Here is a 25,917-nt window from a genome sequence, read left to right as displayed (position 1 = left end):
CTCTGTACTCTGTACTCTATACTCTGTACTCTGTATCCCTGACTAGAGCTTGCTCTAGATGGGTTAATTCATACCTGTTAAGCCTGGTTTTCACATACAGGAAAACATATATACATATACAGATCATGTACAAAACATACATCACTAGGTCAAGCAACAACTATTACATCTTTTTTCATATTACATGTCCACTCTACGCTATTACAGATCTCTTTACTTTTTCTGCACTCTGCTGGACTGTCCCTGTACACTGTACACTGAACCTGCAAAACTGGAGTTAAGGGAGTGGGATGAGCTCTATAGCCCAGTGAGTAAAACAGTAAAACATCTCAGTAAAATATGATCTCATGGAATGCGCCATAACACAGACAAGCCACATCAAGAGTAAACCTGTCACCACATAGTCTCAGTAACTCTGTGCCAGGGCGTAGAATCGAGCACCTGGTCTTCCTGTCATATATGTATATGTGTATATAACACCTGTGAACTTACCATTGCCAGGGCGTAGTCAAAGGCTCCTGGACTTTGCTATATACCTGCCAGGGCGTAGTCAAAGGCTCCTGGTCTTTGCTATACGTGCCAGGGCGTAGTCAAAGGCTCCTGGACTTCCTGTCTGAGACTATTGGATCATTCAGCATTCACTCACATCACCAAATAACAATGCAATGCAACATAGTCGTGAATACTAATGCAATCAACCTATGGCATAAACATGATGCATGAGATATGCTAAAAACAGGTTGTGGTTCACTTAAAAGTCATAAGATTAGTTCCACTCACCTCTGGCTATCTGGACTGACTGACTCTGCAGGTTTACCTCTGGAGCAGTACTCACTGCTGCTCTCTCTGGTTCCTCTGGTCTGTAACACATAAAGATTCAAATGAGGGACCAGACTAACTTATCAATACCTCTATTACACTCCCAAAGACTCCCCTGAAACGCACTTACCTAGCCATGCAAAAACATGCAAAAGAAAAGCTGGACAGAACACTTTCGGCGGCAGGTTCGGCGGCCGAATGTCCTCTCCAGAGACGAAACTCAAGCACCTTCGGCGGCACCTTCGGCGGCCGAATCCCCCAAACAGAGCCGAACATGCAAAACTTGCGGGGGCAAGCTGTGGCAGTCTAAGCTACCATGCAAGAGGTTCGGCGGCCGAATGAACCTTCGGCTGCCGAACCTGAGTTCCTCCAGAACTCAGCTTCAACGGTAAACCATCTCCTCCTTCCCTTCACCACGGTCTAACATGTATCCTTCACGTATTCAACACACATATACTCAAGTATATGTTCACAGGGGTCCAAAACTAGCTAATAACCCCAAACAACAAAACAAACATCACACATCAACATGTATACATACATAAATCAACAAAAACTACCATGAATAACCTAAGCATGCTTCTCCTTCCTTTCACTCTTCAGAAAATATATAAACAGGGTCTAAGACTGCCCTTACCTCTGGAAACAGGAAGATACACACACTGAACAAAGGAAAAACAGATCAACCTCTCTTCAACTCTCAAAATCTCAAAGCGTAACGTTTATTTCTCTCAACTCTCAACACCTTTGCAAGCACCTCAAACTGCGGTAAGAACAACCAAAAACATGTACAGATGAGTCATAAGAGACGTGGTCATTCCATGGCAAGAATCTGAGGCCAACACTTGTCAAAACAAACATGACTCAGCTCACTAGCCAACTCATCGTCGGCTGCCCAATCACAGGCAAGACCATGCAACATTCGGAGGCCGAACTTCCCTTCGGAAGCCAAACACTTTCGGCGGCCGAACTTACTTTCGGCGGCCGAACTTGGCTCAACTGCATTAGGTCATTTCAACTCAAAACTCATTTCCCTTAATCTTAAAACACATCATAACACTTAGCAAACAAAACTCCTACCCTTTTTCTCGACTCCCAGCACCCTGGATTCCATCAGACAATAGGAATTCCGGTGCCGGGCTCGAGCCGGATATTACAAAGATTTCCTATGTTACTGTCGTTCCAGCAGCGGTATGGGTCCTGCGAAGCCACTGCCACCATTCGTTTGCCTCTCCCCGAAGGTGATAAGAAGCCAAAGATACTTTTTCTGAGTCTGGAGTGCCTTGGTAGTCAAAAAATTGATCCACTCTTGCGAACCATTCAGTTGGATCATCTCCTAAATAATTCGAGAACTCCAATTTTGCTAATTTCGCAGAATAAAACAACCATCCTCCATCTCTGGATTCATCCTGATTAACGCAAACTTGGCTAGCTCGGTCACTTGCACTGCTAGCGGGTTCTTTGCTTGGAAGCGAAAGTTTAGAGGATTTAGTGATGGCTGCTTTGATTTGTTGCAGTTCATCGCTAAGCCCTCGTTCCATTTTAGACAGATGGTCTTGGAGCTGGCCAAGGCCAATTTCCAAATTTTTGATTCGCTCTTTGTTTGTTGCCATGAAAAGGAAAAGGAAAAGAATGCAGCTCTGATACCACTGATGGGTCCCAGTCAAAGCTACAAAGAATTTGGTTCTCAGAATGAGAAATTTGGAATGTATTTCCTTCATAATCACTGCTGCCAATACAAATGAATAAATAGCAGAAGAAATAACTGACACATCCTATACTTAAGGCCACAAACGGCACAATGAATAAAAAGAGGAATTATTGGCTGCAGTAAAATCTCAGCAGCCAATTTGACTTATTCTAATAAAAATAAAGAAAGAATAAATGCAACAAATAAAATAAACAGCAGGCAGCAGCAGGACTTGGTCTAAGAACGAGACTTAGTCCACATACTTTTTATTCTTGATAGGAATCCTTGAAGAACGATGTAGAGCTCTATCACTCTATAGGAAGAGATTGTTTATTTGCGATTGGATGTTGGGGCTTGTTGGAGAATTGAGATCTTACTCTGTTTACTAGGAAGATTATCTACATAACGATAGCAGAATCTCAGGAGAGTCACCTTTATGTCCGATGACCCAATTCCCTATGGCCAGCATTACCACACGCTCTTCCTCTGTCACCTTCCGGTTTGTATTTTTCACGAGCTCTTCTTGATGTTTTTGAACTTCGGTTGCCTATGGAAGTTTTTATGCTTTGGCTCTTGTAGCTTTCTGGGTGGCCTTTTTGGGATCTGTCATGGTTCAATTCGCCAATGTGGTGGCCATTGTAATTCTTGATCTACTCCGTTTGGGCGGTGTGATGGTTCGGTGACTCATGGGTTACTGAGCGAGTCGTAGTTTCGGATTGGTTGGAAGGATTTGGTTTGCTTTGCTTGCTATTTCGATTTTGGTGGTTTGAGTTAGGCTTTGAATTTTTAGACTTTGCTGCTTATATTCTCTCTCTTGATGTTTTGTCTGCCCATTTAAGCCTTGTTAAATGTGATAGGAGTTACATTTTACCTATTTAGTACAAATTTTTTTATGAAATTGGAGGTGATTGTACTTAATTATGGATATATATATTTTTTTGTAATATTAACAGATTCAATACTCTTTGAAAAGAAAATGTCCTAATTGAAAGATTTAGGCAGAAATCAGAGGTAGAGTTGTGAGACCGACCTCAGGCAAGACTGACCTCATGCAAAGCTGATCTCGGAAAGGGCATATCTCGTGCAAAGCTGACCTCGTACACAGACCATAGGCACGACTTATGAAATATCACGGGATTTCCAAATATGATTGGAGAAGACCAATTCAGAAAGAAAAGATTTTAGAAAAATCAAGAAATTAGGCATTATCACTTCCCTTTTAAAGGGATATTTTATTTCTCTTTAGTTTAGAATGACCCCTTTAAAAAGGGGAAGGGGAAGGTTGTTTGAGTTTTGGACAGTCAGTGTTCGAATTCAGAGTTTTACAGAGAGTTTTTCAGTCAGTTTTTGAGGTAGAATTTTGGAATTACATCATGAGCTTCAGTAGCTAAACTAACCTTAGGCAAGGCCGACCTCAAGTGAAACTAGCCTCGGAAAGGGCAGACCTCGCAAAAGAAACCTCGCACAAAGCCGACCTCGTACACAGAACATGGTCATGACTTATAAAATATCACGGGATTTCCGAATATGATTGAAGAAGACCAATTCAAAAAGAAATTATTTTAGAAAGGTAAAAAGATTAGGGATTGTCACTTCCCCTTTTAAAGGGATATTTTATTCTTTTTTAGTTTAGGATGACCCCTTTAAAAAGGGAAAGGTTCTTTGAGTTTTGGACAGTCAGAGTTCGAATTTAGAGTTTTACAGAGAGTTTTTTAGCCAGTTTTTGAGTTAGAATTTTGGAGTTACATCATGAGCTTTAATAGTTAAACTCTTTTATCTAGTTAAAAAATTTTCAAGGTGTAATTCACAAGGATTATGAGATCAAATCAAGCTTATTTTTTCTTCTCATTTCTGATTTATATGTTATTCTTTTTATTCTTAAGATTATTATTTGTTTAGTTGATGCAGTCTGATCAATTGATCAATTGAATGAATAGTATATAGTCATTCAGATTCATTAAGTCTGTAATAACTTGTAAGTTCAATACTTGTTACCAACAATATTTTATTGTGTAATAATATATTCTGATTTCACAGCCACGCTGGAGTGAGCTTCTTGGTCGGAGTTAGGTCTTCCTAATTTTTAATATTATTATCAAATTAAATCTCATTGAGCTAATCATATAGTTTGTTTGTTGATTAGGGCCGATTAGTGAGCTGATCCTTTTCAGTCCTTTATCTAAAGAAAGATTATGTTGTTAGACAGTGTCAACAGTTATAACTGACTGACTAGAAATTGAAGTTGGATATCCTTGCATCTATGATCAATCCAGAGAATTAATACTGAAATATTTCCAAAGCTAGATGTTTTTTTTTTACTTTGATTAATCTCTTTAATTATTTGCTTTTTAATTAGTTTACCTTTGCATCTAGTCGTTTCTCTTCAAACCAATTGATATGGATCCAATAGGGCAAATTTTCAATAATGGTGTGGAGCAATCTTATATTATTTAAATGGGTCTAAGGGGGTTCAAAATCATATTCATATGATTCAAATACACTTGGGATATGCTTCAATTTATATGGGGTAGATTTGGTGCAACACTTGCAATCATAGGCTTAGGGAGCTTAAGCAAGCCCATCATGACAAAGTTAAATCCACAACTGACATGGAACCCTATGGCACAAGCCTTAAACACACACACAAGTAGATATGGAATCTAAAGATTTGATAAACCCACCTCCTATGACACCCCACACTTAGAGAAGCTGAAACACCAACGATCGAAGGATTTAGATGAGAATCCAACAAATGCCACGATGAATAGTTGATAAGTTAGCCAAGATTTTTGATGCAATTGATGAAAGCAAATCCTCACTCTCACTCAAAGCAATACACGTTAAAGGCATGAAGAATAATTCTGAAAATTTTGATTCAAAAGTCCCCTCTTACAAGTGCTTCTTATCCTTATGTAGTATGGAGAAAATAAATAAAACTCTAATACACTCTTCTTAGGCTTGACCGAACCACACATAAGGGCCAAACTCAATCACACACTAAAATAATACATTAAACTCATAAGTATTAAAACATAAGTCCAATACATGACCCAACACTCTAAAACTTAAAAGATAAAATATGGCCAGAATACAAGCACAAACAAAGCCAAAATAAAGTAAGTGTTTAAATAATAAAACATAGCAAACCCAGCATGACAAAGCTGAATTTTCATAAAAGTCTTTATTGATCTTCACTTTAGTCTTCCCTTTGTGTAGCTTTGGCCCATAGGCTTAATTAGGTTCCCTAAGCCTATGATCGGAAGTGTTGTACTAAATCTGCCCCATATAAATTGAAACATGACCCAAGTGTATTTGGATCATATGGATATGATTTTGAACTCCCTTTAGACCCATTTGAATGATATAAGGTTGCTCTATACCATTGTTAGAAATTTGCTCTATTGGATTCATATCACCAATTTTTTCCTTTTTTTTTTTATATATTTGCAGTTTTATTTGCTTTGTTGTGAAGCCGGTCACAAAGTCAGTCATCAGTCAGGTTGTTAAGTTGTCAATTCATCAGATCATCATCAGATTATTAGGTAATTGGGTGGTCGGCCATCAAGGTGATAGTTATTAGGTCAATCGTCATATCAATAGTCGTTAGGGCGATAGCCATTAGGTCGTCAGTTGGTCGGTCGTTAGGGCGATAGCCATTGGGTCATTAGTCATTAGGTAGTCAATTTGTCTAGTCGACAGGTCGTCGGGTTGGCCGTCAAGTCGGTCGTCAGGGCAGTTACTAAGTGGTCGACCATCAAATTATCCAGTGGTCGGCAGACAGAGCTCCGAGACAATCTTTAGTTCAGTCAGCCGTCTAAATATTAGGTGAGTCGGTTATCAAATAATCGGATGGTCAATCGTCAGTCATTGATCGTCTTATCGATAATTAAGTGGTAGGTCTAAGGTTATCAGGTCAGTGCCAAGTCGACAGATCGGTGATTAACTCGTTTTTTTTGAATTCGATCCTACTTATTATATCTACAACTCATCATTATTAGAAAGAGTAGAATTTATTTTTATTAGAAAAAATAAAATTTATTTTTATTAAAAAAAATAGAATTTATTTTTATTAGATTCGATGTTCATTAAAATATAATTTTTTAAAAATAAAAATTATATTTTATCTTTTCTTAATTGACAGCACCAAAAAAGTTAAAATGGATAGATATCTTTTTTATGGACGAAAATAAATTAAAAAGAGTTTTTAATATATAATTCAAAACATTAATAAAATATAAAGTATTTTAATTAATTAGAAAACAAGACTAATTATTGGCTCTTTATTTGACTGTTGGAAACAGAGTAAGAAGACGATTGCTTTACGATAACAATTACTCGAAAACACAGAATTCTTTACCAAGCCAGCTTAGTCCCTAAAGCCCTTTGCTTGCTCTCACCCGATCAAACAATCCAACTCGTTCATAAACTTTTGCCTCATGGAAGTTCCGTCTCTTTCTTCTCCAGTGATTCTTCTCCTCCTTTTCATGTGTATATTGGACTAATTATTTGTTTTGGGTTTTTGGGTTTGTCTTGTTTTGTCTTGATTTGAATTTTGAAACTTGCAGCAGTGTTTGGCTTCCGAGAAAATGTGGAGAACAGGCAAGGAATTGTGATTTTCAGCTTTTCAAGTAAGTTTCAGCAACTGAACGGTATGATGGGGATTAGTTGAAATTGCCCATGAATGCTTTCACTGTTGCAATTCCCTGCTTTTTTTTTTCAAACTACTGTTTGTTTCTACATTATTTTCCGTTTGTGTTGCTCTACTCTTTGGTGTGTTGCTATTGATTTTCCCCCCTCTCTCTCCTTTTTTTTTATTAAAATTATAAAAAGAAATTTTTGTTCATTGTTTGTTTCTAAGTGCTAACTGTTCTGACGGATGTTGAGAATTGACTTGGAATTTTCTGGGATGAAGCGTATGCATTGTACCTTGAAAGTAGAGGAAGATTTCATGGGAATAATAGTTTGCTTGGATTTCCTATGAAACTCGCTAAATTCCGTTAGTACTACACTATAACATGTGAAAAAAATCATTGACTTGGATGTAATCTTCTATATTAGTCAACTATGCTTTAATCCTTCTGATGTTCTTCAAGTCACAACTCACAAGGATCCAATCAAAATCCTACTTTCTGTTGACTCAGTCACCTGATTTTCAGTGGAGAATTTTCTGCGTTTCATATTGGGGTTAAGCATATTTTGCTAGTGAGAATGATTGCTGAGAAATACCAAGAACATTGAATAACATACTAGATTTATATGCAATATTGTTTGCAAAATAACCTGAAATACACTTGGAAAATATCCTAACAATGAAATGATGGCAGTGGGCCCTTTTTTTTTTTTTTTCGCTCATTTCTTAGAAATAAACAATATAAACCTCAAGTGATAGTTATGGTAGGGTGAAATGAAATATTTGGAGGGTTATTTTAGTTTAACTTGCTTGACTGAGATTTAGCAGGCGCATATATATATATATATATATATATATATATTCGAGAGAGAGAGAGAGAGAGAGAGAGGAGAGAGAGAGAGAGAGAGAGAGAGAGAGAGAGATATATTTGTAGTTTTCTTTGATTGCCTAGGTTCTTGAATGGATATTAGATCATGAATATGGATGAAAGATGAATTTGAAATGCCTATTAAAAATGCATAATTTTTTTGTTTGAAAGCAAAAAAGGCATAATTTTAAATGCAATTTATAAGATTAGATGATAAAGATGTTTTCCTCTCTTCTTTATAAGATAAAATCTTTTTTATACTCTTTGAGCTAAAAAATTAAATTCAACTCCATAGGTTTTGCTTTCATCTTGTTTATCCCTGTGAACAAAAGTAGTAGCTAGTAGGAATGTTGTGTGCATAAGTGCACATGCATGCAGAAACAGGTTTTCTGCCTAATTATGTACTTTGCAGCGAGGCATATTTTTTTTTTCTTTTACTGTTTTCATGTCTATAATATTTTCAGTTTATTGGTGTATCATGATAGTGGGGATTTTTTTTTTCACAAATGGACTTCATTCATATGTTCTTTCAGGTTCATATATTCCATGCATTGATCGCTTGAGTTTATGTCCTTGAAGATGAAGCTGATTTTTGGAGCTTTACTATTGGCTTGCTTATATCATCTTGTGTTATCTAATTTGCAAGGTATAATGGTCCTTAACTCCTTACTTAACATGCCAAGAGTAGTAACTGTTATCACATTTACTTTTTTCACTTGATGTGTAATTTTGACATTGCTATAAAATAGTAGACAAAGTGAATCAGAATCTGGTGAACATCAATATCTCTCTATTTTTTCCTCTCTCACTTTCTTCAAATTAATTTGATTTATGATTCATTCTAAAGCCATTTGACTCGATAGTATTACTTTTGGGTGAGGGTTTCCTTGTATGCAAAATAGTTATTTTGAAAGCTAAAAAGGCTAAAACTGATTGTTAATCCTTTTTTGTCTGAAGATATTGAGCTGAGGAAAATTATGGAAAAACCCCTTGGGGCTTGTTATAGTGCATAGTTTGGTTTCCTTCTTTAAAAGTCAAACACCTTTGTTCCCTATTTTTATGAGCTTCAAACACTTGCTTCTATATTGAATGAAATCAAGTTAAAATTTTTGCGGGGATCTAAAGGGTTTGATTCTGAACATGATAGGGACCAACAATTTGTATTAGGTCAACCCTCATGAATTTTTGTAGTTTACTTTCAAACTTAACCAGTAACTGTTTAATTCTTTCCCATCACAAGGTGATTTGCCATGGAGGAAGGAATTTTATCATACTGGAGTAAATGATAAATTATTTAGATGGATGAATATGGTTCATACTTGAAGACAAAGTCAAATTGGGGTTATGGTGTTAGGAATTGACTTATTTTTTTTCCACAAAAAAAAAAAAAAAAAAAACTCTAAGATTTAATGTTGACCTTAAGCCATTAATCAAAATATCACTTGGTTAATCTTCAAGTGCTTGATGAAGTGTAGGTGAGTACTGTCAAAGGAAATGGTGAAATGTTAATTTTCATCTGATACTCAAAAGTCAAAACAGAATTGTACAGGAGATTGTCTAAGACACAAAATAATTTAGAAGAGAGCTATGAGGAATGCCCAATAACAGTCATGACTAATGAAAGCTAAATTAATTTCTGGCTATATAGACTTCCAGAGTTCCTGGGACATGAGAAGGGGAAAGGAAAGAACCTTAACAAGTTGGCTTGAATAAGTGTGTTATGGATGAGGATGACAAGATTTTTATGAGACAACAAGATTAGTGAAAGTTGAAGAAAACATTTTGGCAAAATTCTAGCAACTTGGATAACATTGAGGATCATACTACCCCAGCAAAGAAAACACAACTAATGCTAATTGTTTTTGGAGGATTAGAATTCCTTTGAGGTAAATGCCCAATGGGACCTTGTAGGAGTTTGAATTCGTAGTTCATACCTAGGTGGAGTTGATAGGATTGCCTAGACTATCATAAAAGATTGATATAAACAAAGAAGATAATTGATAATGAAGAAAGATCATTCTTCTTCATTTATAAGGATAAGATAACATCTAAAGTTGCACTTTTACAATCTTAAAAGATACTATAAACAGTGAAAATGATTGAAAAATGGAGAAAGTGCATTCTTGTCTTGTACCAGTAAAGATGATATCTAAAATTGCATAGGGTACAATCTTATGACATACAATCTTGGAAAAGAGTGATTTAGCATGGACTAAGGTGTGACATATGATATATATTAAAAATCAATTTGGTTTTATGCTAGGAAGATTCATTATAGAGGCTATATTTCTCATTAAGTTGATAATGAAGAAATAAAAATAGAAGAAAACAGGCTTTAAATTGTGGTTGCAATCATGGTCATCATGTTGCTATACAAGAATGGTTGCATCCGTTACTAAATTTTGTTGATGCTTTGTTGTGTTGCAAATATGGTGGATGCATTTATCATCCTATTACATACACTATCCTGTTCTCTGTTTGTCTGTTCTAATGTGATTGGATCTTTCTGTTCTCCTGCTCTCCCTCTGTTGGATGTGTAAAAAATATTTTTTTGATGATTTGATGTATATAATGAACAAGTGATGAGAATATATTGATTGATAGGCTCCCTTTTTGGAAAAAAAAATATTTTGCACTGCCTTTCAAAAATTTATATCGTTTTCCAGTATTGATTGAATAAGTGTGGGATGATTCCTGATTAAATGCTGAATGTCCATATTTGTGGTTTCAGGAGATGCACTATATGAGTTGAAGCTCTCACTAGGTGCTCCAGTCAATCAGTTGACAGATTGGAACCCAAATCATGTTGACCCATGCACTTGGTCAAATGTTTACTGTGACAATAATGCTCAAGTCACTTCTATGTAATTATTCTTTGAAGAAATATTAGCTTTCTTGATATTGCCATATGAATGATACTTCTATAACGTAATTCTGTACTCCAATATTATGTACTATAGTTGCATGAATTATTCTCTTTGATTTGCTTATATATTTCTCTTGTTTGCAGAACATTGTCTGGCATGAACTTTTCTGGAACCTTGTCTCCTAAAGTAGGAATTTTAAAGACTCTTACTACACTGTATGTATGCAGTATCTTGTAACAATCAGTAGATACTTGGAGTTTTTTGCTTTAGGATGCATTTGACTTTGTTAGGTCATTTTCCAAGTTTTAAATTTAATAATGTTTATCAGCAGTTTTAGAATGTTAAGTCTTCATATTGGTTTGGGATAGGGTAATGTGCCCCTTATAAAGTTTTGAGTGCTTTTTCTCTCTTGAACTAACTTTTGAGGTTGAGTTAGATCCGCACATTTTGTTAAGATGGTAATTACAGCCTCCTATCTAGTATTATGCGTTTTGTAAGTTTTGCATTCTCAAGTGCTTGGTCCTAGGTGTGAAGGAGATGCGTTAACTTTCCACATTGATTTGGTACAGCGGTAATGTGCCAATTATAAAACTTGGGCATTTGTTTTCCCTTGAGCTAGCTCTTGGAAATGAGTAAGGCCTGACTCATTTTCTTAAGATAGATTATAACAAACTGTTTTCATATTGCAACTTGAAGCTTTTTATACTTTTTCTTGGTTTTCTAAAATATTTTCTTATAGATATTTTGTGGTCTTTGTCTTGATTGACCAGCTATTTTCTTTACTGAAGAATTTTTGAAAAATTTAGATTATTCTTGTATTTCACTCTGAATCTTTATACGTGATTTACATGACTATTTATACATAAAGAATTACGATTAAAAAGAAAATAAATAATCAAATAATTATAGAGATAATTAAGGATCCTAATTTATGCTTAGAATTCGCAATCAAATCAAATCGTATCACTAGAAATCAGCAAATAAGTCAACACTCTTTCTCAAGTTGGTGCATAGATGTCGCACATACTAGCTTGCAAATCAGATTATGGTATATTCTATTGTTGAGCTCTTTAGTAAACACATTCGCAAGCTGTCTGATAGAAGTCACATGAACTAATTTCAAGACACCGTCTGTTAATTGTTCTTTAATGAAGTGCATATCAATGTCAATATGCTTCGTTCAGTCATGTTGAACTGGAATGTATGCTATATTGATGGCAGCTTTGTTATTACAATATAAAGTTTTCTTGTCTCTCGGACAACCTCAGCTCCTCTAATAACTTCTGCAATCACAAAAGTTCACACACGCCTTGGGCTATTGCTATTCTGCTTCAGCACTTGACCAAGCAACAATACTTTGCTTTTTGTTCCTCCAGGTGACAAGGTTTTCTTCCACAACTATGCAGTAACCAGAGATTGTTCTCTTGTCATCGAGAGATCCTGTTCAATTTGCATTTGTAAAAGTTTCAACTTGGAGGTGACTATGTTTGGAGTAAAGAATCCCTTTCCTGACGCAGACTTTAGGTATCTCGAGATGCAAAAGATAGCCTGCATATGAGTCCCGCCATAGTTGTGAAAGGCACGCCTCAGGCGCAAGGCGCACCAGGCTCCAACGCTAGCGCCTGAAAGCCTTCCAGGTGGGCAATGTCGCAAAGGCATGCCTTAAGATAGCCTGCATATCAGTCTCACCATGGTTGTGAAAGGCGTGCCTCAGGCGTGAGGCGCACCAGGCTCCAACAACAACACTCGAAAACCTTCTAGGTGGGCGATGTCGCAAACGCACACCGCAAGGCACTCCTCCTCCTCGCACCAAGCTCCAATGACAGCGCATGAAAGCCTTCCAGGCGGGCAATGTTGCAAAGGCGCACCACAAGGCGCTCCTCCTCCTCTTCCTCCTTTACTCTTATTCTCCACGTTTGTTACTGACCGTCATGGCGTCATGCTGTCCATTTTTCCATGGTTTGGTTATTGGATGTTTCTTATCCTTCCTCCTCTTCTTCTTCTTCTTCTTCTTCTTTTTCACCTCTGTTGCTGGCATGAAGAAAATTGAGCCCTGGCTGCTCTTTTTTTTCTTCTTCTTCTTCTCCACGTTTATTACTGACCGTCATGGCATTATGCTGCCCATTTTTCCATGGTTTAGTTTTTGGATGTTGACAGTTCATGCATGTCCTTTTTATGCTTAATTTCTTTCTAATATTGAAAATGAAAAATAATTTATTTTTATTTTATGTGATTAGAACTTTAGGTATTTTAATTTTTTAACTAAAAATTTATTATTATTATCATTAAATTATAAATTGAAATTTGAAATTGCAAAATATGTTCTGTAAAGATGAGGGTAAATTAAATTTATATGATTAGCACTAAATTAATTATCATATTGTTTAAGCTTATTAAAAAATACAATTAAATAAATATAATTTGTAATAAAGTTTTATCATATCACTAAGCTTTTGTAATTATGAAAGTAGATAAATTTAAATGATCATCTAATATTATTTAAATTATTATAAATTATTCATACTTAACTTTTTATTTTTTATTTTTTTTTTAATTTTGCGCCTCTCGTCATTCAAGCGCGCGCTTGCGCCTTGCACCTAGGCTCTAGGACCCCTTTGCGTCTTAGTGCGTCTTGAGTCTTTAATAACTATGAGAATCGCGAGAATCATACATGAATTGGCAGACTAAGCTAATAGTATAGGCTATATCCGGTCGAGTGTGTGAGAGATAAATCAATCTCCCTACCAATCTCTGGTATCTTCCAATATCCACGGATTCATCAGTTCATGCTTGCATCTTGTGATTACTTTCAATGAGAGATTCAGCTAGTTTACACCTCAAGATACCAGTTTCTTTCAAAAGATCTAGAATATACTTTCTTTGGGAGATAAAGATCCATTTTTCTGATCTGGCCACCTCAATACCTAGAAAATATTGAAACTTTCTTAGATCTTTGATTTCAAATTCTCGAGCCAACAACTTTTTTAATTGAGCCATCTCCTCTTTGTCATCACCTGTCACCATTATATCATGAATATATAAAATGAGAAGGGTGATGTTTAATAAACAGAGTGTGATAGCATTGCTCTATTGGTAACCAAAGGATATCATACCTCTACTAAACTTGTCAAACCAAGCTCTGGGAGATTGTTTAGCCTATACAAAGCCTTTTTCAATTTGCACATCTTTTCTTCTGTCTTCTCATCAGCAAACCCAGGAGGGATCTCCATGAACACGGCTTCCTCTAAATCTCCATGGAGGAATGCATTCTTCACATCAAACTGCAGTAAGTTTAACAAGACTCTGATTGAGTTCATTTTTTGCAACTGGAGTAAATGTCTCTTAATAATCCACACTATAGGTTTGGATGAAACATTTAGCAATCAATCTAGTATTAAACTGTTCAATTGTGCCATCAGTTTTGTGTTTCATTGTGAATACCTACTTATAGCCAACTAGTTTTTTTTCAGGTAGGAGAGAGACAAGCTCTCATGTCTCATTTTTGGCCAGTACTTTCATCTCTTCAATCATTGCTCCATTCCATTTAAGATCTTTGAGAGCTTTCTTTCAGTCCTGTGGAATAAACATAGAGAAAATAAATAAGACAAAGACTCTATAGGAGGGAGACAAGGATTCATAAGAAATAAAGTTAGAAATAGGATGTCTGGTATAAGATTTGACACCTTTTCTTTGTGCAATAGATTTATCTAAATCATTGGAGCATTCAAGAGTTGAGGGTGACTCACCAGAAGAAGAGAAAGATTCTTGGCTTTGAGTAGACTGCATAATAATTTCTTCTGCCTTGTCTCTCCTCGAATATCTTCTCAAATTCGGCTTATCCAAATGTCCAATTCTCTCCCCTGATTAGACATTTCCCCTCTGTTTACTAGAACTCTCTCTCTCAACCAGAATCACGGAATTTGGGATCACTGCTTATTGCTCATTATTCTCTCCCTGAAGAGGTGAGTGGGTGGTGCTGAAATAGGGTTTAGTTTCTCTGAAAGTATGGATTAACATTCATACTGACAAAGTATTTCCTGGATGGTGGGTGATAACACCCGTGTCCCTTTTGTGTTGGAGAATACCCAACAAACACACATTTAAGGGTTTTGGGGTCCAATTTTCCTGCTGTACTAGGACAAAACAAACACATCCAAAAGTATTTGGTGGAACAATGTATGAATTCCTTTCTTGTAGAACCTCTAAAGGACTCATAAAGTCAAGGGCCTTGAGAGGCATTTAATTGATAAAATAAGCAGATACAAAGACTGCATCTCCCCAATATGCTTTGGGTAGGTTCATGGTGAACAAAAGAGAACGAGCTACCTCCAATAAATGCTTGTTTTTCCTTTCAGCAATCCCATTTTGTGCACTAATATAAGGACAATTTGTTTAGTGTGCTATCTCATTTGTCTCCAAATAAGCAGAAAACCTACTATCTATATATTCTCTTTCATTGTCAGTTCTTAAAATTTTCACCTTAATATCTGTAGGAATATAATATTTTATTGTTGTTGTTCTCAATAGAGATTACAACCTATTTATACATGAGAGACGGTATCTAAACAGGAAGGAAAATCAAGTCTATGATCATACAATCCTAAGATTAAGTAACTGATCCATCTATTAATATTTACTTCCTATATTAACATATTTACTTTCTATAACTTATAACACTCCCCCTCAAGTTGGAGCATAAATGTTAATCATGCCCAACTTGTTACATATATAATCAATTTCAGCCATAAGCACAACCAACCCAAAACAATCAAAATAAACAAAGGATTAGGAGAACAGAACCCGTGAACAGTAACCGATGAACAGTAGCTGTGAACAGTTCCCGCGAACAATACCCGATGAACAGTGCCCGATGTCTCCAAATGCTACCCTTTATGAGTAACCCAAATGCACAGAACCCTAAGTCTCTAAATGTTACCCTTTATGAGTAATTCCGATGAACAAGAGTCCTAAGTTTCCAAATGTTACTCTTTATGGATAACCCAAATGAATAGAGTTCTAAGTATCCAAATATTACCCTTTATGGGTAATCCCGATGAACAGAGCCCTAAGTCTCCAAATGTTACCCTTTATGGATAACCCAAATGAATAGAGTCATAAGTCTCCAAATGTTACCCTGGGTAACCCAAAATGAACAGAGCCCTAAATCTCCAAATGTTACCTTTTATAGATAACCCGAATGAACAGAGCCCTAAGTCTCCAAATGTTGCTCTAAGTCTCCAAATGTTATCCTTTATGGGTAATCCAAAATGAACAGAGCTCTAAGTCTCCAAATGTTACCCTTTATAGGTAATCCAAAATCACGTTTTACCTGTCTTAGTCGTTACTGAAGACGTTGGGATAATTTTAATAATATGGGTCTTACTATCAAAAACCATTTCAACCAAAATTCTATATTCCTTTACCTTCAAAGGAATTAAAGGAAGATAACCCAACATTCAAACGACAAACGAATCACAGATCTGACAAGCGGGTTGCAAGGCAACTAAACGCCTCCACCCAACATCCAAACGGCAAATGAATCACGAATCACAGATCTGATAAGCAGGTTGCAAGGCAACTTCGGCTTCCTCTCTAGGTGGACGATGAGTGACAAATATTATCCTAGATGGGTAACACAAAAGAACAGGAGCCCTAAGTCTCCAAAAATTTTAAAACTTGACGAGAGAGAGAGAGAAATTAAATCTCTACGAGAATAGCTCTGATACCATGTAGAAGGATAATATTTGTTGTTGTATTTCACAATAGAGATTACAATCTATTTATATGGTATCTAAACAGGAAGGAAAGTTAAGTCTATGATTATACAATCCTAAGATTAAGTAACTGATCCATCTATCAATATTTACTTCCTATATTAACATATTTACTTCCTATAACTTATAACAATATCAAATTGAGTACAAATCATCTTGTGAAAGGATTGAAAATAATTAAAAATAAGGAAAGACATCACTTTTAGCTTTAATCAACTATACCCAAATCATTCGAGTTCAACAATCAATAAAAGTGACAAACTATCGATTACCAGATAAGGAGACAGTTTGAGTAGGTCCCAAACATCAAAATGAATAGTCACAAAAGGAATTTGACTTTTATTATGACTCAAAGGATCGGAGGTTTTAGTGTGTTTAGTATACTTACAAGCATTACAAAATAAAGAAGCAAATTGAATTATAGCAAACAAGCTAGGAAAAAGTTTTTCTAAGATAAAAAATGATGGATGTCCTAACCGCCTGTGCCATTGTATTATTTCCTGATTGATATCCTTGTTTTCTCCAAAACAAGCTTGAGATACTGTAGAAACTGGATCACCTTCTAATATGTTTAAGCCATCATGCAGTCTACCATTGCCAATTCTCTTCCCTATGAGAAAGTCTTGAATAACATAACGATACAGAAAGAATTTAATTTTAAAATTAAGAGCATTGGTGATGGCACTGACAGATAAAAAGTTGACAGGAAAATGGGGAACATAAAGGATAGATGATAACTTAATATTGGGTGCACAAATAACAGAATCTGTTTCGGATATAGGAGTAAAAGAGCTAGAAGCAATTCTGATACTGTCTTTAGTTAGAGAAGGAAAATAATTGAGAAAACTTTTAAACAAGTCTGTCATGTGTTTATTCACACCAGAATTAATAATCCATGAGACAGTATCAAGAGAGGAAATATTGCTTGACTTCATCTAGGAGGAAGAGTTATCAATCTGAGACAGAAGGTGTCTGAAACTCTGAATTTCATTAAAGGAAAGGAACTCAGCAGTGGTTGTCTCCTTAATGGACTCCTCCACAGTTTTTGATAAATTAGCTTGAGCTCTAGAGGTACCTCGTTTTCCCCCACGGTCTCTAGTGGAACGACCATATAGTTTCCAACAAGTCTTCTTAGTATGCCTCAGTTTTCCACAATAATCACAATGTAGGTGATTTTTCTCAGAATTAAGAGGCTGTGGTGTGCTCAAACTAGTAATCAACCTAGCTTTTTCAACTGGTGTAGTATAGAGTATAGCATGTTGGCGACTTTTCTCTTGTTGAACATGGGCGTGGGCCTCTTCTAGTGAAAGAAAATGTTTTTTTCCCAACACTTGGACTCCGAATTGGATCATATTCATTATGCAACCAGATAAGAAAATTATAAACCCGCTCCTTTTCAATAATTTTTTGAAATTTGACTGCATCTCCAGTACAGTTTGCCTGGAAGTGCTGATAGTAGTTAAGCTCCTGCCATAAACCACATAGCTCAAAATAAAATTGGGAGATAGGTATTTCTCCTTACTTAGTACCATAGGTTTTATTCTGAATATCATAAATTTGGGCATTATTCTCAATCTTGGAATAAGTCAAGGACAAAGCTTTCCATATCTTTACAGCAGTATCAAGTGACACATAGGGCTTAGAGATATGAGGTTGAAAGCAGTGTCGGACAGAACCTCACGCGTCGGAATGGAAAGGCGCGTGAGCCTCATGCGGGCAGATTTTCGGCGTTGGAGTTGGATAGTTGGCCGGCGACAGTCTGATGACTCTGTTGGTGGCGGCGGTGAGACGAAAAAAGACCCCTAGATCTAGGGTTTAGAAACCCTAAAAAGGAAAAATTGAACTTAAACTCTAAAATCAGGAAAAAGGCTTTGATACCACGAAGAATTTTAGAGTATTCTTGTATTTCACTTTTAATCTTTACAAGTGATTTATATGGCTATTTATATATAAAGAATTATGACTAAAAAGAAAACAAATAATCAAATAATTACAGAGATAATTAAGGATTCTAATTTATGCCTAGAATCCGTAATCAAATTAAATCGTATCACTAGAAATCAACAAATAAGTCAACATTTACATTTCATAGAGCTTTCAGTAACATGCCTTTAATTCTTCTTGTAGTTGGGAAGATGTTCAAGCAGTTTTCCTTGTGTAAAATGCTAATACATATAGGGTACATTGTATGCAGAACATTGAAATTCTTCTTGTAGTTGGGAAGCTATTCAAGCAGTTTTCCTTGGGTAAAATGCTAATATATATAGGGTACATTAAATAAGTCAACATTTACATTTCATAGAGCTTTCAGTCACATGCCTTTAATTCTTCTTGTAGTTGGGAAGATGTTCAAGCAGTTTTCCTTGTGTAAAATGCTAATACATATAGGGCACATTGTATGCAGAACATTGAAATTCTTCTTGTAGTTGGGAAGATATTCAAGCAGTTTTCCTTGGGTAAAATGCTAATATATATAGGGTACATTGTATGCAGAACATTGAAAGGAAATGGCATAACTGGTGCGATACCCAAAGAGTTTGGAAATTTGTCGAGTTTATCCAGCTTAGATTTGGGAAATAATCGTTTAAGTGGTGAGATACCATCTTCCCTTGGCGATCTTAAAAGGCTTCAATTTTTGTGAGTGATATCGTCTATAATCAGTAATGTACTCTTTTTAGCTCTGTTTTAGATCTGTGTTTTTTGTTATAAGTTCATCATTAGAAGTATGATCCTGTAATTATATAAACAGGACGTTGAGTCAAAACAACCTCACTGGAGCTATCCCTGAATCACTTTCTGGTCTCCAAAATTTGATTAATATGTAAGTGATAAAAGATGGAGTCAGTTTTGTTGTGTGCAGCTTTACAAGATGATTCAACATTTTCTGTAAGACTCAGTGTCGAGTAAATATATGCTTTTATGGGCAGCATTACAAGTTTTTAAAGTCATAATTGAAATTTTCTTTGCAGTATGCTCGATTCAAATCACCTCAATGGTCAAATTCCTGAACGACTGTTCCAAATTCCCAAATACAAGTATGAACAATGGTGAAGATACTAGTTACTGCCACTTTTTTTGGCATGCAGAATATGAATTGCTAATTATAATTTTCTGCTTATTTAATCTCTGTGCGTGTGGCATTGACTGTTGGCATTTAATCTAAATTTTATTTGGATTCACTTACTTCAGTTTCACTGGAAATCGTTTAAATTGCGGCAGAAACTTCCCTCAACTTTGTGAATCTGATAATGGTGATTCAGGTAACTAGATTAGCTATCTAACTACAGCAATTGAAATTCTCTCCTTTGAAAAGCTCATGCTGATCCTTTTCTTTGTTGCTAGGTGCTTCAAATAAGCCCAAGATTGGTATTATTGTTGGAATAGTTGGAGGAACTATAATTCTTCTCGTACTTGTGGGCCTTCTATTTTTTGTTTGCAAGGGTAGACAGAAAGGTTACAAACGTGAAATGTTTGTGGATGTTGCAGGTTTGATCTATTTTTCAGTACATAGAAACTATATATATGTCAGCCACTGGTTGATACTATATGCATAAACAAAAGAAATAGCCTATATAGGGACCCTAAAATTCCAACGAGAAAACCTGTAAAGCGCTTTTATTTTTATTTTAACCTATAGACACCCTCAATTTTATTTTTGTGACAATAAAAATCAATTTCCACACCTAGTGATTAGGGGTGAGCTTTTGGGAACGAACTGAAACAAATAAACAAAAAACCAAATTTAAGTATTTGTGAAAACCAAACTGAAACGAACTGAACTAGGGGAGAAATTGATCTGAATCAAACTAATCTAATTTGATTCGATTAGATCAGTTAAAATTTTTAATGAGCTTTTTATCTTTTTACACTTTGTTTTTAGTATTTTAAGGTTCAATTAAAGTATTTTAATCTTGGTTAAAGTCTAATCCCCTATTCATTTCAAAAAACAAAAAAAAAAAAAATCTAATCCCCTATATTATCAAAACAACATAGTATTACTAACTAATTGGTTCAATTTGCCGATTTTTTTCTTTATCAGAACTGAATTGAATTGAAATTATCAAATTTTTTGAAATTAAAACTGAACCTAATCAAACTGAAAAGAATATGGAACCGAACTGAATTTTCAAATTGATTCGATTTAGTTGTTATTTTGATTTGAACGGAATACTGTTCGCCTCTACAAGTGATGCATGTGAAAACACATGCATTGACGGGGTATGGATAGACATTTTACAAAATAGTGTTGTATGCTGACATTTCTACAAAAATTAGCATGCCACAACTTCATAAGCAATATCCTCCATCATTGTTATCATCATCAAATGTCCTTCCATAACTTCTAAACCATAAAACTTAAAATGCCATATCCAATCTCAATTATCCAAATATTATTTAATCCTGTCTCACCTGTTATCCCAACACTATCTATTCACTTTATTTTACAAATTCTTCTTGCCGAATGGATACAAGGGAAAATTTACATATCAACTGACATTTTATCAAAATGTTGTATCGGTAGATAATTGCTATGCCTTTTTCAATTCAAAGAGTGTTAGAAATAGTCATTGGCTTCTTAATCCTTTTTCAGCTATGGTATGGTGTTCATATTGCATCTCCTCTCTCACATTTGGGCAGCCACTTGTACCATTTCATTTTATTCTTGATTGTCTTCTACAAACTTGGCTAGAAATTGCATTGCCACTTTCCTTATCCGTCTTTGTCAGAATGGTACTTGTGTCAGAGTTCCATATTCAGTGCTTTAGGAGCTCACTCTTGAATGTCACTTGTTTTTCTCCTTTTAAATGCGGCCGCCTTGTTCTTATATATGCAATTATTAAACTCTTTCCAGCTTATCTGTTAATTTTGAAGACCCCCAACATAAGTTGAGCAGTGAGTTCCCCACTTAATATATCTAGTCTGGGTTTTCTTGTGCATAATGCAAATGGTTTTCTTGATGACCTGTGGAGAGAGAGTGAACTGAACTGCTCTGTAACAACTTTCTCCTAAAATTGAAAAATATGGGTATAGTTTGTTTCTTTTTGGATAGTGTTAATTAGCCCTGTATCTTTAAACAACTGTTTCATGATTGTTTTAACCTGTAACATCCCTCCTGTAAATTGGATTCACCTTTTGTTTCTTTTCTGACTTTTTGGAGTGTAATAAAATTTTAACCTGATTATCGTAGATGGATTTGAATTTCTTTCCTCATAATCAGTTTGCCATTTATTAATTGGCAAGGCTATAAGTAAATTTAGCAAACTTAAAAATACAATTATGAACATAGAAGTTTGTATAATTGCTGTCAAAACTTAGTATGTACTTCTGTTGAGCATTTTTCTTACCTTGTGCTCAGGTGAAGTTGATGGAAGAATTACTTTTGGTCAATTGAAAAGATATGCATATCGGGAATTACAGCTGGCGACTGACAGCTTCAATGAGAAAAATGTTCTTGGACAAGGAGGTTTTGGAAAAGTTTATAAAGGAGTGCTTCAAGATAACACAAAAGTTGCTGTTAAACGATTAACTGATTTTGAAAGTCCAGGGGGAGATGCAGCTTTCCAACGTGAAGTGGAGATGATAAGTGTGGCTGTTCACAGGAATCTACTACGGCTGATAGGCTTTTGCACTACACCATCAGAACGGCTTTTGGTGTATCCTTTTATGCCAAATTTAAGCGTGGCTTATCGTCTAAGAGGTATTAGTTAGTTATTCATATCAGATACTTGAATGAAGGTTCTAATAGGTATCTCTTTCTTTCTCCTTTTCTTTTAGAAAAAAAAAATTATTCTTTATAAAACTTTTTCAATTTACATACTCCAGTAAGTATTTGGCAACCATGTGGACCATGATGGTCAATCCATAGTAGTAACATAATGTCCATTTAGAAGGGTGGTCTCATTTGTATCTAGAAAACCAGGACAGCTTTTTGCATATATTTTTGGGCATGCCTATCATAACCGTATCCAAACAGATTAAAAAAAAATCCACGTGCAGCTGGATTTCTTGTCACTAAAAATTGGATATCAATTTTTGATACTTACCGGAGATGTATTGGAGAAACTTTACAAAAATGGCTCAGAGAGTCTCTCACTATGACTATGCTTCATGTCATCCCACATTATGGCTGCTGAGAATTTCAGATTTCCTGTCAACTTCATATTGGCATTTTAGAATGTTCATTATATGCGGTGGCAGGAACAAAAATTTACCAGTGTTAGAATCCATATTATTGGGGAATGGATGGATAATGAATAGAGATTAGATGTCTTCGGTAGGGGAATATAAATTCAACAGTCGATCCAATATTGTTAAACTAGTTTTGGTGCTAACCTATCTAAGGCGATCATAAGCAAACCCCATTGAACATCAACACTGCATTAAATTATGTATGCTCTGTTTCTTTTCCTGAAAGGAGCAAGTATTATTGAATTCTCGACAGCATTATGCCTGTGATGAATCTTGTGCATCTCTTTCATGTGTATCTCTTATTGTCCGATAAATTTTGTTGCAGTCATTCTGGTGTGCTTGAACTATTTTAGATCTTGGGTGCAGATCGGAAACCTGAGGAGCCTGTTTTAGATTGGGCTACAAGAAAAAGAGTGGCATTAGGTGCAGCACGAGGACTGGAGTACCTTCATGAACATTGCAACCCTAAAATTATTCATCGGGATGTAAAGGCTGCTAATGTGCTATTAGATGAAGATTTTGAAGCAGTTGTTGGTGACTTTGGCCTGGCAAAGTTGGTGGATGTGAGAACGACGAATGTGACAACTCAAGTTCGTGGGACAATGGGCCATATCGCTCCTGAGTACTTATCAACTGGGAAGTCGTCTGAAAGGACAGATGTTTTTGGTTATGGAATTATGCTTCTAGAGCTTGTAACAGGTCAACGAGCAATTGACTTTTCTCGACTGGAAGAGGAGGATGATGTCTTATTGCTCGACCATGTGAGATAACCATCGAATACTTTAGTTACTATTTTGGTTTTGCTGCCTGTATTCTCTACCTGTATTTTATGTCGTTATGTGAGTATGCCATTGACTAGGGTTCTTTCAGGTACTTGCTTACTGATTGTTCTGTTCTTACCTATTTGCTTATGAAGGTGAAGAAGCTCGAGAGGGAAAAAGGACTGGACGCTATCGTAGATCGCAACCTTAATGAAAACTACGGCATGCAGGAAGTGGAAATGATGATCCAAGTTGCATTACTCTGCACCCAAGCATCACCAGAAGACCGGCCAGTAATGTCGGAGGTTGTACGGATGCTGGAAGGAGAGGGTCTGGCCGAGAGATGGGAAGAATGGCAACACGTGGAGGTTACACGCAGGCAAGAATATGAAAGATTGCAAAGAAGATTTGAGTGGGGAGAAGATTCATTATATCAACAAGTTGCTATTGGGCTGTCTGGTGGGAGATGAGGGTGTCAGATTTCCACGTTCCTTTTGCCTGGATCAGCTTTGAATGTAGCTGGCATGTATTGAAAAATAAAAGAAAAGAAAAGGAAAGAAAATGCTCCATAATCTTACAAATGATTGCTTGCTCTTGTAAGATCTTCTCTTCCTTTCCTTTTGTTTCATTTGAAATTTGCTCTTTTTTTTTTTTTTTTTTCTTTTTTTTATTCTCAAGTCACATTTTGAATGATGAAATATGGAAGACGTTTGTAGTGCAAAATGAGTGCTGAGTTGCTCTCATTCTCTGTAGTTAAAGCTCAAGATTAAAATGTATTTTGAGGGGTTTCTTTTGTAATTAATGTTAATCTAAAGTGGTAAAATCAATCATATTTTATTAAGCTATTTGAACTCGACTCCACAAAAATGTTCAAGAATTTAATCAAATCTATAAAATATTTTTTATTAAATTTTCAATAATAAATTAGTTTATAAATTTAGTTTTCATCTAATAAAAATTATTAATTGACTAATTTTATATTTTTTTAATTTTTAATGACTAAAATACCTTTTTAAGTGTTAATATTTTCTTTTTTAATAAACATGTTATTTTTATCTATTATTTTAATAATAAAAAATTTAAAAACTATTATATTAGTTTTTGAAAATGGGTGAATTTGTAGATTTTATTATTTATTTATTATTATTATGAATAATTTTAATTTTTAAAATATAAAAATTAATATTCTATAAGTATACTTATAGAAATCAATTAAACAGACTCTAACTATAGTATATAAGTGTAAAAATTGATTTTTAATTTTAATTAAATGTAAAAATTTATATACTTATAAAAGTCAATTTAGATGAATCCCTAAATATAAAAATTAATTTTTGATTTTTAATTAAGTATAAAAATTAATCTTTAATTTTTAAATTTATAATTTTTATACTTACATAATATAGAAATTAATTTTTTAAGAAGAATTAATTATTAATATTTATACAGAATATTAATTTTATATTTTTTAAAAATTAAAATTATTTTATTACAATAATAAACAAAAAAATAATGGATAACATTCACAAATTCACAATTTTTAAAAATTAAAATAATAATTTTTCAATTTTTATTACTAAAATAATTAATAAAAATAACTTTTAATTAAAAAATTAGCCACTTTATTTTAGTTATTAAAAAATATAAAACCTCTAATCAACGGTAAATTAACAAAAATTTATACATTTTAAAAATAAAAAGATTATTTTGTTAGATAAAAATTAAATTTAAGAATTAATTTATTATTAAAAATTTAATAAGAAAATTATTTTATAAATTTCGTTAAATCTGAGGGAGAATTATTTCTGAACTGTAACTAGCAAAGCAGAAAATTGGTCCCAAAAATACCGAGTAGAAGACAAATGGGTATCAGAACAGAAAAAAAAAAAAAGCAAATGGTCCCAAAAAAGACGTTGATAAAATCAATTTTTTAAAAAATATTAGTTACAAAGATTAAAAACTAACTAAAAAGTAAATTTTTCTTTAAAAAATAAAAACTAAAAACTAAATTTAATATGTTTTTATGATACCAATTTTAAAATAACTAAATAACTTCTTAATTTTCTTCGGCAGCATTTAAAAACATATTTGTAACAAAATATTATAGATTTTTGGAATGAGATTTGTAATCAGTTTTTCCAGCTTTCCAATTCTCAGGAATCTATTTATTTGTTTATATTTATTCTATGACAAATATGAAAGGATAGGGACAACCTTATTTTTCGTCAGAAATTTAATCCAGCTGAAATGATTGTGCATATGGTTATTTGGTTTTCTAAAGATTTCTGTCAAGCTTATGATAATGATTCAGTCCTAGCT

General features: G+C 34.7%; 1 protein-coding gene across 15 annotated transcripts; it reads left to right on the top strand.

Annotated features, from left to right (window-relative positions):
• The first annotated feature begins 6,793 nt into the window (after window positions 1-6,793).
• LOC110629603 (probable LRR receptor-like serine/threonine-protein kinase At5g10290) lies at window positions 6,794-24,250 on the top strand. 15 transcript variants are annotated; one of them, XM_043949472.1, is made up of 14 exons: window positions 6,794-6,951; window positions 7,075-7,137; window positions 8,541-8,653; window positions 10,739-10,871; window positions 11,018-11,089; window positions 11,444-11,506; window positions 19,142-19,285; window positions 19,398-19,469; window positions 19,618-19,683; window positions 19,838-19,908; window positions 19,991-20,134; window positions 22,005-22,346; window positions 23,204-23,598; window positions 23,754-24,250. In XM_043949472.1, the coding sequence occupies exons 3-14, from the start codon at window positions 8,575-8,577 to the stop codon at window positions 24,066-24,068; spliced, it is 1,896 nt and encodes a 631-aa protein (XP_043805407.1). In that variant the 5' UTR covers window positions 6,794-6,951; window positions 7,075-7,137; window positions 8,541-8,574; the 3' UTR covers window positions 24,069-24,250. The 15 variants fall into 15 exon arrangements, with proteins under 15 accessions (XP_043805407.1, XP_021632329.1, XP_043805409.1 ...); XM_021776637.2 differs by having other exon boundaries at window positions 19,618-19,695; XM_021776640.2 differs by having other exon boundaries at window positions 6,802-6,951; window positions 7,078-7,137; window positions 19,618-19,695.
• Window positions 24,251-25,917: the final 1,667 nt, after the last annotated feature.

This window comes from Manihot esculenta, chromosome 13 (genome assembly GCF_001659605.2).
Source record: "Manihot esculenta cultivar AM560-2 chromosome 13, M.esculenta_v8, whole genome shotgun sequence".
NCBI classification, from domain to species: domain Eukaryota; kingdom Viridiplantae; phylum Streptophyta; class Magnoliopsida; order Malpighiales; family Euphorbiaceae; genus Manihot; species Manihot esculenta.
Note: the sequence above shows the minus strand (reverse complement) of the source record. Positions and strands in the feature narration are given on the sequence as shown.